Raw genomic sequence first — 16,741 nt, 5'->3', positions numbered from 1 at the left:
GACTTTAACATTACTCTTTTCCTGGCTACAATTTTTTCTAGTCTATGGCAGAGCAACTGGCTGAGAATTACCACAACACCTGGGGCAGGAAGAAGAAGATGGAGCTTCAAGCCAAAGGTGAACTTCAGATCCTAATAAAAGAACAAATGACAAAAAATGACATTACTTACAATATGAATATAATAATTCAGTATTAAATGATTCCATTTTCAGCAGTTTTGTATGTTACAACTTTATCCTACAAAAAACTATTAAATATTGTCTAATAGTAATAGTATTAGTTTTCAAGAACTACATTCATTCTATTCAAATGTATTATTTTTATAACATTTGCTATGTGGGATTACACATGCAGAATCTGTAACTGAAGTATAAATAACATGTTTTTAAATAAATATAAAAAAGTAGAACTGTGGATTACTTCTGCCCAATAAAGCAATTTATTGGACAGCAGTTTATACCTTTTAAGCAATTAGTGTGCACAATGTTAATAAATTATAGATTTTTCAGTAGCCCATAGCCCATAATATTTCAAATTATATCATCATCATGAAATGAGTGTGAGAAGTAGTCATGTGAACAGGAATGTGAACAGGTTGTTCTGTTTACAGATGTAAAAAGTGTTTTCAAAAAAATAAATAAATTGTATGCACTGCTCACACTGAATGCTGTGTGTTGTTATAGGTGGCGGTACACATCCCCTGCTTGTTCCTTATGACACTCTGACAGCAAAAGAGAAAGCCAGAGACAGGGAAAAAGCCCAAGACCTGCTTAAATTCCTCCAGTTTGAAGGATATGCTGTTACCAGGTATAAAACCATATGCAGTTTGTTATTAATGGGAATTTATTTTGATTGTGATTTGATATTGTTGCTGTCCTCTCTGGGTCCTCTCTGGGTCCAGCCAGTCATCTAGCAGCCTAGCGTTAACTTTCAGCCTTTTTAACCTTGCATTCATATTCGTATGGTGTAGCCATTGCTTTTAGCCTCAAACGCATTCAGTAGTGGGCTAAGTGTAAATAATTTTTTGGGGTAAAAATATAAAAAAATAAAGACTGTTACATAGCAAATTTGGGGATTTTGAATTGGCCTGTTGTACAGCTCTGTTTTACTTACATGGGTTTTGCTTTCGAAGGAAGAGACAACAGTTGTTGAGGTTCACAGTTTATCACTTCTATGTCCCAGACTCAATATTCAACTATGCTAAGATAAACACAGTTTCCTATTCATCCTTTTCTCATCCCTCACTTTCTTCCTTACTCCATTGTGTTCTTTGTGCAGGGGTCTGAAGGACATGGAGCAGGAGATCTCATCCATTGAGAAGCGTTTTGCTTATGGATTCCTACAGAAGCTGCTGAAGTGGATGGAAATTGCTCAGGAGTTCATTGCTCATCTGGGTGTGGAGATAAGCTTTTTATGCAATTCTCAGACAATTGTTCAACTTGAAATCTTACTCTTTAAAATTATTAATAAAAGACACCTAGTGTGACATAACTGATGTGTATGCATTTGACCGCAGAGGCTGTTGTGAGCAGTGGTAGAGTTGAAAAGTCTCCTCATGAACAAGAGATCAAATTTTTCGCCAAGGTGAGACAATTACACCCTTCATCTGATAGTATGAAAAATCATCATGTCCTAAGCATCAATGCAACACATATCTGTCATTTCTTCACACTTTTCTCCCCTAGATTCTGTTGCCTCTGGTAAACCAGTACTTTAAGAACCACTGCCTATACTTTCTTTCCACTCCTGCAAAAGTGCTAGGCAGTGGTGGCCATGCCTCCAATAAGGAAAAGGAGATGATCGCCAGGTAACTAATGCTATTACTCTCAGATGCTGTACATTGGGTCTCATACAACCATGAAATGAATGTAAGGGATCGATAGGGCTATGTTGAGTCCTAGGTTGAAGTTACATTACAGAATATGGTTTGTTTTGGTAGCATTCCATGTAAAGTTTGTAGCTATTCAGGAGATTTGTTTTGCAGCGTTACATACAGTGGTCCTTCTGTACTTTAAATTTCCTTCTACCTGTGGTGCTGTACTTTGTGTTCCATCTCTCCTAAGTTTCCCCTTTCTGTGTCCCCATTGTTTTACCCTCATTCTGGACTACATCAATTTTCCGCTTCTTGTCTGAACTTCACCCTCTGTTTTTCCTTCCATCCCTCCCTCCTTCCCTCCCTTATGTCCTTTTCCCTGCCCTTCTTTCTCTCTCTTTCTTCCTGCCTCAGTATCTTCTGTAAGTTGGCTGCTCTAGTGAGGCACAGAGTTTCCCTCTTTGGTAAGAACCTGCATAAGGGGCTGATGCTTTTCCCCGTTCCTGTTCCCCTCAGCTCTGCTCTTTCTTGGCATTCACAAACCCCTTCTGCATTCAGACAAGCCTTCAGATTGCTTTTACTTCTTTAATGCTCTGTCTGTTTCTGTAACATTCAGTAATTCATTTCTCTTTCTCTCTCACTCTCTCACAAACGCTTGCTCTCTATTTCTCGTTTTTTTCTGTCTGACATGCTAATGCTTGGCATTTTTCTCTGAGTGGCTCTGTTGGAATTTGCTGTGCTCGGCTTAAATGTTTGTAACTCACTCTCTCAGCTTTATGCTGACTCTAATAGAAAGAGATTACATTATTTGAAATGCTTTTGAAGTGCTTATGCGGGAAAACTACATTCTGAACAATAAACAACCAGCAGTGCTGCAGTGCTCCGTTTTCAGCATGTGCTTTATCATTGCAACCATTGTGACTGTGTTCATGGTAGAGTGACTACTTTAAGCCAAAGTTATTGTGGTACTAGTTTGTAAGAATTTGTAATAAGGTTATATTGAGGTTGTTTTCACTCCTGCAACGCTTGGGCCGGACCTTCTGACTTTCCACTGTGGTCCAAATCCAAATAGCAGGTGTAAAAGGTGCCTCAGACCATGGTTCCAGACCAAACACCAGAATGTTGCGGTGTGTGTTGCAACGCATTTTATGGTGGTTTGGACTTTCGGACCAAGTACTGGATGTTGGAGCAGGCTATCGTCACCCATTAAACAATAGAAGAAGAAAAACCTTGGTTCTGACCAAGATCCAGACTTTTAAAAGTAAAAATGCCCTTAGGCTGCCTATGCAGGACACAGGGTACTCTCTAGTGTTCCCCACTGATCTCTGACTGCATTGATTGACAAGCTTAACATCATGCAAGTAGTAACCTGACCACGAGCACCTGACTTTTCTCTCATGGTGTGTGCTGTCCACAGGAACGGACGCTTCTGCGGTAGTAAATTGCCTCCATATCCTCTCCCGTTCACTGGACGCCAGGTAAGTTCATATCCAGCTCAGTAGATTTTCAGTCCCAGACCACATACAGTAAACTGCACACCTGGTTCTACTCATCCTTCAACTTTCCTGAGTTGAAGCAGGTTGTTTGAGCACAAAACGAGCAGTGTATCCGCTCGGCTACGACAGCAAACTTCTGGTCTTACTCCATTACTCTGTACAGGACTGTGATGAAGTCCGGCCCGGAAATCGTAAAGGCTGGTCTGCGCTCCTTCTTTGAGAGCGCTGCTGATGACATCGAGAAGATGGTTGAGAACCTCAAACTGGGCAAAGTGTCCACCAAAAGTCAGGTTAGATGTCAGCTGTCAGGGTGCTGTTCTGTCCTACTTACTGTCACACTGTCATGTCAGCGTTGCTGTAATTCTTCCCTTCTGTCTTCTGTCCCCAAAGGTTAAGGGTGTGTCTCAGAACATTAACTACACTACCGTTGCTCTGCTGCCAGTGCTGACTTCACTTTTCGACCACATTGCCCAGCACCAGTTTGGTGATGATGTCATCTGTAAGTTGCTCATCTGTCATAAGTTCACACATTTTTTAAGTTCACACAGTTCTTCAAATGGTTGTTTGAGCAAAGTCATAGAAGAGCTATAGTTTGTGTCATGAAGAACCATGTTTGTCATATGATCCAGTAACAGTAGTTTCTGACTCAGACTCAGACTTACTGAAGTTCTTTATTTCACACTAATATGTTCTCTTTCTATCAGTGGATGATTTGCAGATATCTTGCTATCGCCTCATGTGCAGTATCTACTCTGTGGGCACTGTTAAGACTCCTCATGCTGAAAAGTAAGTAAAAGCGTAAGTGAAAACAGCACACACTGTATGTATACATTATAGAATCTCACATGAATGAGACCCCACTTTCCCATGGACAAATAGTGCAAGTGCAAATCCTGAGACATTATATTATGTTTCATAATGATTATGTCATTTCTAGGATGAGACCTGCTCTTGGGGAGTGTTTGGCTCATTTGGCTGCTGCCATGCCTGTGGCCTTTTTGGAACCCAACCTTAATGAGTTCAATGCATATTCCGTCTATACCACCAAAACACCCAGGGAAAGAGCTAGTGAGTGCCAAGTTCCTCTTTGTTCCTCTTTGTTCTTGTGCATAGATCATGATTCTCATATGACTATTGAATATCTGTCTATTCAGTGTTTTACTCATTTGTGCTCTGCAGTCTTGGGTCTGCCCAATGAGGTGCAGGAATTGTGCCTGGACATCCCTGAGCTGGATGTGCTGATGAAGGAAATTGGAGACCTGGCAGAGTCAGGAGCTCGCTATACTGAAATGCCCCATGTGATTGAAATCACCTTGCCCATGCTGTGTAACTACCTCCCCCGCTGGTGGGAGAGGGGAGTGGAGAACTTCCCCGAACAGGAAGGACAGCTTTGCACAGATGTCACCTCTGAACACCTCAACCAGCTGTTAGGCAGCATCATGAAGATAGTAGTCAATAACCTGGGCATTGACGAGGCCTCCTGGATGAAGAGATTGGCCGGTTAGTAGGATTCATTAGAGGCAAAGACTGTTTCGAGGTCCTGTTGTTTGTGTTGTATTACTGGGTTACCAAGTAGATCTTGGATTTTGCACAAGCTTCAAAGTAACTGTCATAATTCTTCTCCCGTCTGTTTCCCTCAGTGTTCACCCAGCCTATTGTAAGCAGGGCCAAGCCAGAAATGCTGAAGTCTCACTTCATCCCCACCATGGAGAAGCTAAAGAAGCGCTCAGGGAAAGTGGTGGCTGAGGAGGACCAGCTACGCATGGAGGGGAAGACTGAGGTGGACAGTGAGGGAGGAACTATTCGGGATGAATTTGCTGTGCTCTGCAGGGACCTCTATGCCCTCTATCCACTGCTCATTCGCTACGTGGACAACAACAGGTGCCTGAGCCACATGGTGCTTGAGAATTAGGCTATGTTCAGACTTTCTAGATTGTATCCAGATTGATTTTTTTTTTTATCTGCACCTGAAATCTGATTTTTGCTAATCAGATCTGAGTTACAGTCTGAGTTTTTACAGATGCATCTCAGTCTGGATGCTCTGGACGCTCAAATCAGATTTCAAGGCTTCTTTGGCGCAACTCGCAACTAGAAAGACAACAACCACATCAAATCTAGAGCAACCTCCAGCTCTCCTGCTTCTATGTATGAAAGCATGCAGATGGGTTGATGATGTTTGGACATGCAAATCCAATCACGTGACTTGCGACATTGCAACATAACATTGCAAACAGTCATCTCACCAGATCTGATTTGAGAAGCAAATCCCATTTGCCTGCAGTCTGAACATCGCCTCAGGGCCTAGTCATTTCTACACTGTTAAAACATTCAGAAGGGCAGGAAGTTGGTACTTATAGCATGTACTGTAATGTGTTTAAGTGCTTTTATCCCATCCACAGTTTCCACTCAAATATGTCTTTGTTTTTGAAGGGCGAGGTGGCTGACTTGCCCAGATCCTGATGCTGAAGACCTCTTCAGGATGGTGGGAGAGGTTTTCATTTTCTGGTCCAAGTCTCATGTGAGTATACACGCATCCCCATTCTCATGACCCATTGAGTAAACCCTGAAATCATCTCATTACAAGTCAGTCCTTTTTTTATTGTTTTGTGCCACTCTCTTCCCCAGAACTTTAAGCGTGAGGAGCAGAACTTTGTGGTGATGAATGAGATTAATAACATGTCCTTCCTCACGGCTGACAGCAAGAGCAAGATGAGCAAGGTGAGGTTTGCAGTGATGGCTAGAAGGCACAATTCCCTGAACTCAATTCTACAATTCTAACTGTCTGATGCATTCAGCTAAAATGTGACGTTTTCTGTTTTTGTTTTAGCTCATTTTGAAAAGTAAGCTATGGTCTTAAAAGTAGTTTGGCACAGCTTTCTTTTTTCATCATCTGCTTGCTTTACTTTGTGTAGTTTTTTTTTATATTCATGAAGTTTTGGTCATCTTTGGGGCAGCGTTTTTTTGTTGTTGTTGTTGGTGTATTTTTTGCTGCTGTTGTTTTCTGCCGTTGTTTTGTCTGACCCTCCTGTGAGGGTGGGGTTGTTAGCTGGATGGGCAGGGCTGTGGATACACCGGAGCCGAGATGTTAACAGAGCTGTTTCTCTCTGTGTTCTGTCCTGGTGGGTTCTCTAGGCTGGGGACGGAGAGGTTAGACCACGTTTCTGCACGACAAGGCTGTGCTGATCGCATGGCACCCCCAGTGCCGAGGCTTTCCATATCAAACTCCTACACACACTGGCACACTGAGACATACTGACATGCATGCCAACACCAACAGTATTTTTCCCTTCAGTGAAATATGTAAATTAAGTTTCATTTAAGGCAATTTGCTTTAATCAGTCCTGTACTTTAATGTATAGCACTATTCACTGCCAGTGTGTGTAATGTTGCTTTGTAAGGTGTTTGATGAAAGCTCTCAGCCCTAGTTAGCAGGATCAGGTTCATGGCACTCTGTTCAGCTGCCGTTTTGCTGCTGGGCCCGAGTCCCATTGTCCTGCCAGTTTGATGGGTTTGCCACTTGCTGGGTCATGTTTGCTGCAACTCAATGCAGAATCTCTTTTGTCTCTTCCTTGTCCTCTTTCTCTTACTCATTCTCTCCTTTATTATTTTACTGCTCTTTCTCTGGTTGTTTGTTGTTGACTGTTTTTGAAGTCGCGGTGATGAGGCTCCCTTACAGGGGGCCCCCTTAACCCCCCTCTTCTCTTGTCTACTGAAAATGCACCATTTCCCGTCGTAATCACATTACTCAGTACTGAGGAAGACAAGAAGATATTGCATCATTGACCATGTGTTGTTTTTTGTAGGGGGGACATGGTTCTCATTGATTTAATCACATTGATTTAATCACATTCATATAATCCCAGCTCCTACTGACTTCCCTCCATTCTAATTCAGTTAAAGAGAAACTCCCTGTTGATCAACTAATACAGTCATGTGAAACAATTAGGGCACACCATTAAAATCTAAATGTGGACATCTGATCTTCATTTGAATATTGAGAGAGGAGGTACTGTAGCTGAATATATATGTCAAATGTAATTAATAAAAGTGCAAATTATGCTAAATAAAATGTGTGAGGCACCCCATACTACTAAAATGTCAAACCTCAGACCTTTAGCTTGGTTTGCTCTTGATTGTTAAATAAGATCCAACGAGCTCTCAGAGGCCTTTGGAAAGAATGCTGTTGATGCTTATGGGAATTGAAAAAGATCTTTAAAAATCCAGCTGTTCCACTTTCCGCAAAATAGTGTACAACATGCCAGGCTAAATTTTGTGAGAGAACACTAAAGACCAGGACGTCTGGAGCAGAGGTTTAATTTTTTGGGCACAGTAACAAAAAACACAGCATTTGGCACAATTGCACAGCAAATATACAGGTTTGACATAATCTAAATGTTTAATTTTCTTTACAAAAGGCACAGGATGGGTGTGAATTCAGGTGTAGTGTGGGTGGGGAAAAGTCAGAGGAAAATGTGAAACCATCCATCCACAAACTGAAGCTGAAGTGGAGATGGGCCATGTAACATGATGATGATCTACTACATTTTAGTTAATTCACCAAGGAATGGCTTAAAAGATAGCAATGGAGAGTTTTGGAATGATCAAGTCAAAGCCTGAATCCTATCTTATTGATCCTATTGATGTGCTATGGGGTGTGCATGCAAGAAACCCCTTAACCATCACAGAGCTAAATAAATTCTGCAGAAATAAGTGGGAAATACTTTCTCCCAGTTGATACCAAACGTCTAATTGAGCTTATTTCAGTCAAAGGGAGAAATATCATCTATAAATGTTGTTTGAAAAAAGATTAAGAAGTTATATGTCCATTGTTAAACAGAAATAAATAAATAATGAGATGTCATCATTTTTTCACATGACTGTAGATGAAAGATTCATATCTATATGTCACCCAACTCACTCACTCATTGATGCCACCCAACTCACATGCCCAGTCCCTGAAAATGTCCCTATCTATGGTTGTGTACCAACTGTAGGCCTCAAAATCATGCGTCCACTCCTGCACTGTAGGACGGTCATTACTGAATCATCACCTGTTATCTGCTCACCAATGATTCCCTTTTCTTTTCTCTCACATCCACACACTGGCCAGAGGGAATTCTAACGGCAGCAGATAACAGTCATTAATGAAGTCCTGAAACAGCAGCAGTGGAATGCATGTGTTTGGATGCGTGAGAGCTGAGGGGTGATGGAGGAGGCCCCTTAGCCTGGTGCTGGTTGTAGTGTGCTGTGCTGGTTTACAGTGGGCTACGTCACAATACTAACAAATGGGACTGCATTGTGTGTGCATAGACAGGTCTCTCACTATAGCAACACTGCCCCCTACCTGTTATTCCAGACCTAACACTCCCTGGCGGAATTATAGTGTTTAAGTTTAATGTTTGCCTCCCGAGCATGATTCTTCTATGATATCTGTTTCTCCTATAGACTCTCGAACCCCACACCCCTCCCCCCTTTTACCCACACTGATTTACCAATCCAAAAGTTCAGTTAAATATTCCCACAACTCAAATCTCCCCGATTTTTTTTTTTTAAAAGATACTATATTTTATAGTCTGTCAGTGGAACATCATGAAAAATATAGCCAGGCCAACCTCAAATGATTACAGAGCGTTTTCTCAGTTAACTCAACTCAGTTTAGTCCTAACTCACATTTGTTAGTTCTACTTCTCAGTTTGGTCAACAATACAGTTTAGGTTGAGCCTCAAAAACATTAGTAAATGAGCTGCAGCTGAAATTCACTGAATATTGTTTAAGTCTGTGTTCCCACTCCACAATTTGTTAACTCTGTTGTTAAGTTATATTCTCACCTGCAGTTTAGGACGTCCCCTATCACATGTAGGGCTGTGGTGTTGATGGGATTTGAACTTATGATATCCTGTCTCTTGACACGTAGGCAGTTAGAAAATGGTACCACTCAGAGATGTGAAACCATCTACAATCTCATCAAGTGTGGGGGGTCATAAGTACAAATCCCAGCACATGCTCAAGCAGTCTGCTGTCAAAAGCCTCCCAGTCTGAGAATGTCATGTGAGGGGAGGCCTAACCTGTTTTTGAAGCCCACCTCTAAATGTATTGTTGACTAAAATGCAAAAAATGTCATTTAGAAGAACTCTTGACAACCAACTCAAAAACGTTAACTCAAAACATTAACTCAGAAACACTCTGTAACCAGTTACTTTATCATTTTAAGTTGACCTAGATTAAAAAAAATAGAGTGGAAAAATAAGCCAACTGTACAAATGTTGTTTCTCTGTTCAGGTAAGTATGCAGTTTTTTTTTTTCTTTGAACGACCTCAGTTTCCCCCCTTTCTACCTTTTTTGCCAGTGCATCCTATATCTCCCACCAGGAATAACCATGGTGCAGTCTAACTCTGCTGAGTCTTTTTTAGGGTGGGGGTGCCGATGCGGAACGTACCAAGAAGAAGCGGCGCGGAGACCGCTACTCTGTGCAGACATCACTGATCGTAGCAGCTCTGAAGAAACTGCTGCCCATTGGTCTGAATATGTGTTCCCCTGCAGACCAAGAGCTCATAAACTTGGCCAAGATCCGCTACTCTCTGGTACTGAAGAAATATAGTAATAAAGTAGTGAATTTAGATTTTGTTTTTGTGTTCCCAAGTGACCCAATTACAGATGGCATATCGTTATTGATGGGGTTGGGTTTAGGGTCAATATGCTGGATCAGATTGCACACACACATTTTGTGTGATATCACGTTGTTTAGCTTTGTATTTACTTCTGTGGGTTAGTTAAATGGCCCATTTTGGCTGGCGCGTGGCACAACTGGCGGATGGCAGAAGTGTTGACAGTATCATCGGTCCCCTGCGATTCCACAGCCATCCTTGGCGGGCAGTCAGAGAGAATATAATTGGCCTCGCTTTCTCTGAGTGGGTAGAATATCCCCCATTGCAGTCCTAGTCAGCAGGGGCTAATGTAACACAATAGGCAGTTAGTGTTCTCCTCCAAGCATGCTGAGCTGGACGAATCACATGCAAGCCTTTCCAGCTCCCAGCACTGGTGACATTGTGAGTTAAGGGGAGTCTTAGGTAATGGGTGGGAATTGACAATGACTAAATTAGGGAGAAAACTGGCATGTTAGTGGTATGTACCAATCCTTAAGGTTTCAACATCGGGATTGCACAAAAAGAAATGACATCACACCATCTGTGAATCCATCTTTGTGCTTTTCAGATTTCCACCTGCCGTGGTTCTTGATATCTTTTGTGATCTTCTTACAGAAAGACACAGATGAAGAAGTGAGGGAATTCCTGCAGAATAACCTGCATCTGCAAGGCAAGGTGAGGTCAGAGGTCCGTTTGAGCAGGAGCGGGAAAAGCGTTTACATGTGCCTCTCTTCACTTTCGCTTTCTGTGCAGGTGGAGGACCCCTCAATGCGTTGGCAGATGGCTCTGTATAAGGAAACTTCAGGCAAGGCGGAAGATGCTGAAAACCCAGAGAAAGTTGTGAAGAGAGTACAGGAGGTTTCTGCTGTGCTGTACCACATTGAAGTGGTAAGGAATAAACACTCACATGTTCATATATACTGTACACACGTACATACACATATAAAGGCAGTCAGGAGTTAGGAGTAACAATACAACAGTAATTAATAACACCAGATTGTTCAGTGATATTGTGCCACTTGGTGAGACCCTAGCAACCACCTGAGACATTGTAGCAAATGCCTAGAATACCATAGCACCCACCTAGCATTACATTTACATTTACATTTATGGCATTTAGCAGACGCTCTTATCCAGAGCGACTTACAAGGTTACTCATATTACAGAGGTGGGCCAATGTAGTGTTAGGAGTCTTGCCCAGGGACTCTTATTGGTGTAGCGCAGCATAGTCACCCAGACCGGGAATCGAACCCTGGTCTCCCACATGGTGTTGTTGTAACGCAATGGTAGGTGGTGGTGTTATCTGTTGCGCCACACCAACCATTACTACAGCACACATCTAGTAAGCTCTTAGCAACACCATTACAACCACCTGGGATATCATAGCAACCATCTAGCACTTTTTAAGTTCTAGATGTGATCACCTTTCACTTCCCTCTCTCACTGGTCTTCATCTTTTTCAACTTTTTCTCTCAGACTGAACACCCTTACAAATCCAAGAAAATGGTTTGGCACAAGCTGCTGTCCAAACAGCGCCGGAGGGCCGTTGTGGCCTGTTTCAGGATGACACCCCTCTACAACATCCCCAGGTTTTTTTAGCACACATTTGCACTCACTGCTATAACTGCATGCTATAAAGGCACAGCCAGTGGTTTGCTTACTTACTCACTCGTCCTTTCCCTCCAGACACCGGGGATCCAATATGTTCCTGGACGGGTACAAGCGCAACTGGTTAGAAAATGAGGGCTACTCATTTGAAGACAAGATGATCGATGATTTATCCGTGAGTCTGCATTTTTCCTCTCATCTGACCTTCACATTTGTCTACATTTCACCTTTACCTTGTGCTGGTTGTGACAAAGTTTTGTAATTGGTTTATGTAGAAAACTCTGGAGGAGGAGGAAGAGGAAGAAGAGGAGACAGAAGCAAAGCCAGACCCCCTGCATCAGCTAATCCTTCATTTCAGCCGCACAGCTCTCACTGAAAAGACGTAAGGCCTTTATACCAGATGAAGATGCTTTTACGGATGTACAGGAACACTGTTCTAATGGTTGTGGTTCCCCAAGACCTATATCTCTAAGTTATGCCTGATATTGTCTTCACTGCAGCAAACTCGATGTAGATCATCTCTACATGGCATATGCTGATATTATGGCAAAGGTGAGTGGGATCTCATATGTTCTAGGAGTACCTACATCCAGTACTGAGGGGCCACAGTCTGGTGATTTCCTTGATTCAGCTTGTCTGTTGGGTTTAGGAGAGGTTTTCACAACCCAACCCTGTCACCTCCAACCCAAATCCAGCACACTTCTGTCAGCTAATCAAGAACTTCTGAAGTTAGTAAATAAATTAATCTAGTTGTGCTGATTAGTGTTGGAGGCAGGTTTGGTTGCTACTACTTTAAACCAAGGAAATCTCCAAACTGGGCTGAACTGTGATGATGCTGATCTGTTCACATGGTCCAGCATAAGTTGTTAACATGGTTGTCCTCCTGCAGAGCTGTCACATTGGTGAGGAGGACGAAGGGGGAGAGGATGAGGGGGGCGAGGAGCTATCCTTTGAGGTGCGACAGACAGAGATGGTATGGGGGGTCCGGGGGCTGGGGCTAAGGGACACAGAGGAGCAGCTACAGCTCCCTCCACTGAGTGACGTGACCACACTGACCACTGCACCTGCACACCCCTGCCCCTAGACCCCCTACAGGCTTTCTTTTCTTTCTTTCTTTCAGATTTTGTTCATATTTCAACATCTTTGTTTTTTTATTTTCTTTTTTCTTCCTTTCTTTCTCTTTCTCTTTCTTTTCTTCATTTCTTTCTACTTTCTTTTTAATCTTCCTTTCTTTCTCTTGTCTTCTTTGTTTCTCTTTTTTTTCTTTGCATTCTTTCTTTTTTCTGTATTGTCTTCCCTCTGTATTTCTTTATCTCTTCTCTATCATTTCTATATCTATTTACCTTTTCTGGGTTTTTTTCCTCCCTTGCACCACTGTCTTTATGTTGTGGACTGACTTGTGCACACCTTTGCTGGATTCTACCTTTTGAGTCCTTGTCCTCTGTTTTCATGGTGTATCTACGTCACACGTCTTCTGTGCATGACCAGAGCGAGTGCAGAGAGATGGAAGCAAAGCGTGAACAAATAATTACAAAACAAACAAGACATGTGGAGCACATCACTGACCAGAAATTGGCCAGATCAGGATCAGAGTGAAATAAGCAGACATTGGTGTGATGTGCTCATGGACAGCATTATTCATTGCTTTTTTTCTTCATAGAGGACACTAATGCCTGTATCTCGTATTTACACTAAACCTCTCCTGGGATGCTAAACATTGATACTATTTCGATATCTAGTTTGACGACTATCTCCTATAACCATTCCCAGACAACCTGCATTGTTGTCCTCTAAAACATGGAGTTTAACATGCTTAGTATTAGATAGTATGTGTGTTTGTGTGTGTGAGTTTGTGTACAAACACATTCTCATATACTCAAACCGCAACTCACACAAGTTCCCTTAACTGTTCCCCTAATACAATAGCAGTCCCACCTCTCCAGACTCAGCCTTTCCTGTATGTGTACTGCCTGCCCCGGTTTTCCACCAGCACCCCTTGGTCTCTAACTCCATTACTTAACTACTGAACACATTAACTCGAACTGTTTAGACTTGGTTCCAATCCAGGCATTCAAGTTGTTTAATATCTCCACTGATGCACTATATGTCCAAATGCTTCTAAACACCTGATAAACCAGCTTTTCTTCATCTGAAATGAAGAGTATTAAAATGGATGGCACTGGAAGTTGGAGGTTGGATAGCATAACTCCAACTCATGCCAATAGAGAACACAGTGCCACTGCTTTATAGGCCAGTGCTGGGGGCTTTGTGCTCCTCTAGCCAATGCTTATCACTGGCTGCTCTAGAGCATCCCATTGAATTTGCAGTGCTTTTCTATGGAGAGATAGATATGTGTAGATTTGTGTAGTTAGACAGATATTTGTCACACAGGTTGACAGATAGATAGTCATACAGGTAGGTAGGTAGACGAATAAGCAACTAGGTAGGTAGGTAGATAGATAGATGGATAGATAGATAGATAGATAGATAGATAGATAGACAAGCATACGGGTAGGTAGGTAGGCAGGTAGACAAATAAGCAGCTAGGTATGTAGATAGATAGATAGTCATACAGGTAGGTAAGTAGACAAATAAGCAGATAGGCATGATTAGTCTTATTGTGCACAGACAGTACAGTACAGTGCCAGGGCAAATTTGGACATAAAGTGTATCTAACCTGATACATTCACTCCTTTTAAACATGACTTCAAAGCTCAAGTGTCTAAAACTTTAATCAGTTTCACATTAGTAAAAGAGATTTTGCAAACTAAGAAAACTTTGCTCTGGATTGGTATCAGGCGTTTTTGTCATAATCTCATGTGTCATACCACGTCTTCATGTCTTTATTTCTAATTGGATTCTCCAACCAGTCTCCCTCTCTGTACTCACCCAGAACTACAGTAAAAGCCTGCACAGTCAGTCAGACACACACTCTTTTCTTCCTCTTCCTCACATTCACATGCACCCACAGTATCCCAGAGAAATACAGACACCCTCTGCTTATCAGAGTGTGATCTCTATCTCACATATAGGCTTACGTGGGAGGGTGGGAGGGTGTGGCTTTAGTGGGTGGGTGGGGGGTAGGGGTAGAATGCTTGGGTGCTTTTTTCGGGTGGGTAAGAATAATTTCCAGCGTGCATGGTGGGTGGGTGTGTTACCTTTATGTGTCATCTCTTTTGTCAACAGAATTATATAACTGTATCCAAAGTGCAACTATTCCAATTTTTCTGTATTTGTATTATTTATTTTTCTACCTTAAGTGTCTTAGTTGCTTAATATTTAAGTCATAATGTTTATTTATATATTAATTAATTTTAGCTATTTTTTAAAGAAGCTTTTCTTATGGCAGCCCCTGCTGTCTGTAGAGTAGCAGTTAGAGGGCCACAGGCCTGTAAGAAAGTGCAGCACCCAGCTGTAGAGTGAAGGGAAGTGAAGAGCAGGCTGTGCTCAGGAGGAGTAGGGCTCTTTGCTGTAGTCAAACGTTTCTGCCTGTCAGCAAACGTGAGCAGCTCAAATAACAACCTTATCACTAATACCACTCATGTTTATGGGGAAGAGAGAGTGTGTGCGTGAGTGAGTGAGAATTGTTTAGACAGTCAGATTGCTGAAGGTAAAAGTGCTTTAAGACTAGGGGGCGTAGCGATACACGGCTTTAGTTTCGAGACCATGTTGGATTCTGAGGTCCAAATTCGATACAATTCAGTAGATGCAGATAATTGGTGAAAAATAATGATCCTACAAAAGATTTATTTATTCAGAAATATTAGAGCATCATTTTCTTTTTACAATGTATTTGTTAGAATTTAGGAGATTAGTATAAGGATTGTGCATTATACCAAGACAAATCTGTTTCATGGCTTCCAAGTGGCACAGCTGTCTAAGTGCTGACCCAAGATGCCACAGTCATGCATGACTGAAAAGGGGATATTTGTTCTTGCTTTTTTGGGGTGCGCCCAAGAGACCCATCTCTTTCAAAGTACTTGAATTAGCACTGTACTCGTGGCTTACTTAATTTGTTTGAAATTCAGGTGTAATGCATTTTGAGTGTTGTGTATCCAGGTATCCATACTGACTTGTATTTCGTAGCGTCTAAGCTTAGATGTGTCTTTTGGATTCTAGCCTATACAAACTATTTTCTGAGTAAAGAGTGAAGCACTTTTTTAAGTCGCTCTGGATAAGAGGGTTTTCCAAACGCCTCATTCTTCAGTGACAGCAGCTTATAAGAAGTGGATGATTAGCTTTACATGACTTGTGGGAAATTGTCACAGTATTTTAAATGCAGAAATGATGAAGGTTTTTTTTTATTATGTAATATGTACAGATACTTTCAGATTTATCAAAGGCAGTTCAATAATAAATAAAACAAACACAAGTAGGTGATCGTCCTTAAAAGCAGCATTAGTAGCATTCAGGATAAGTGAGTGAGTGTGTGTGCGAATGTGGGGTTAGGGGATGTTGGCCCAGGCGACTGGCTCACTGTACTGTTACGCTCTCGGGTGAATAGGAGAAGGAGATGGAGAAGCAGAGGCTTCTATACCAGCAGTCCCGTCTGCATGACCGCGGAGCAGCAGAGATGGTCCTGCAGATGATCGGTGCCTGCAAAGGTACACAAACACACACGTGAAACAATTTTGTAGGAGAGCTTTAGAGTCTCTCCAAGTGTTCAGAGCTAAAATTACTGTCCTCTCTCAGGTGAACCCGGAGCCATGGTATCTTCCACTCTCAAACTGGGCATCTCCATCCTCAACGGAGGCAACTGTGACGTCCAGCAGGTTAGCTTTGGGTTGCAGCTTGTCACTCTTCAGAATTCATTCAGCATTTCATGTTCTGAAATCACTCCAAATGTTTCCTGACATTTCATTTATCCCAATAATGTATAAGGCAGAACATGAGAACATGCCTGCACTGCCCAGTTAGATATTTTCTCTTTTAGCACATCTAACGCTTTTCAGTGAATAAGAGCGTTTTCACTGTGCCCCTGTACTTCTATGCTTGTTACAGAGAATGCTGGATTACCTGAAGGATAAAAAGGATGTGGGCTTCTTCCTGAGCCTGCAGGCTCTAATGCAGACCTGCAGGTAGGTAACCTCTCCTGACTCTCATTGTTAAGCACTCATTTAGCACTGCTGGATGATGCAGTGTCTATTCTCGTTTACCATGATATTGCTTCTCAGGTTTC

At 42.0% G+C, this 16,741-nt stretch overlaps 1 protein-coding gene across 9 annotated transcripts in view; it reads left to right on the top strand.

Moving 5' to 3' along the window:
* LOC140575472 (ryanodine receptor 1-like) overlaps positions 1-16,741 on the top strand; it is a 93,513-nt gene that overhangs the window by 54,626 nt on the left and 22,146 nt on the right. For all 9 annotated transcript variants that reach the window (XM_072695819.1, XM_072695824.1, XM_072695817.1 and 6 more), the window contains 26 exons: positions 42-117; positions 685-808; positions 1,280-1,395; positions 1,518-1,585; positions 1,687-1,808; positions 2,229-2,278; positions 3,232-3,292; positions 3,474-3,600; positions 3,701-3,809; positions 4,015-4,096; positions 4,248-4,378; positions 4,490-4,810; positions 4,951-5,191; positions 5,741-5,828; positions 5,936-6,028; positions 9,721-9,891; positions 10,570-10,629; positions 10,708-10,842; positions 11,431-11,543; positions 11,641-11,737; positions 11,838-11,944; positions 12,063-12,114; positions 12,452-12,517; positions 16,067-16,166; positions 16,255-16,334; positions 16,564-16,640. In XM_072695819.1, the coding sequence (XP_072551920.1) occupies positions 42-117; positions 685-808; positions 1,280-1,395; positions 1,518-1,585; positions 1,687-1,808; positions 2,229-2,278; positions 3,232-3,292; positions 3,474-3,600; positions 3,701-3,809; positions 4,015-4,096; positions 4,248-4,378; positions 4,490-4,810; positions 4,951-5,191; positions 5,741-5,828; positions 5,936-6,028; positions 9,721-9,891; positions 10,570-10,629; positions 10,708-10,842; positions 11,431-11,543; positions 11,641-11,737; positions 11,838-11,944; positions 12,063-12,114; positions 12,452-12,517; positions 16,067-16,166; positions 16,255-16,334; positions 16,564-16,640 (2,867 nt within the window). The remainder of the gene's footprint in view (positions 1-41; positions 118-684; positions 809-1,279; positions 1,396-1,517; positions 1,586-1,686; positions 1,809-2,228; positions 2,279-3,231; positions 3,293-3,473; positions 3,601-3,700; positions 3,810-4,014; positions 4,097-4,247; positions 4,379-4,489; positions 4,811-4,950; positions 5,192-5,740; positions 5,829-5,935; positions 6,029-9,720; positions 9,892-10,569; positions 10,630-10,707; positions 10,843-11,430; positions 11,544-11,640; positions 11,738-11,837; positions 11,945-12,062; positions 12,115-12,451; positions 12,518-16,066; positions 16,167-16,254; positions 16,335-16,563; positions 16,641-16,741) is intronic.

The sequence above is a fragment of the Salminus brasiliensis genome, chromosome 13, assembly GCF_030463535.1.
Source record: "Salminus brasiliensis chromosome 13, fSalBra1.hap2, whole genome shotgun sequence".
NCBI lineage: Eukaryota > Metazoa > Chordata > Actinopteri > Characiformes > Bryconidae > Salminus > Salminus brasiliensis.
Note: the sequence above shows the minus strand (reverse complement) of the source record. Positions and strands in the feature narration are given on the sequence as shown.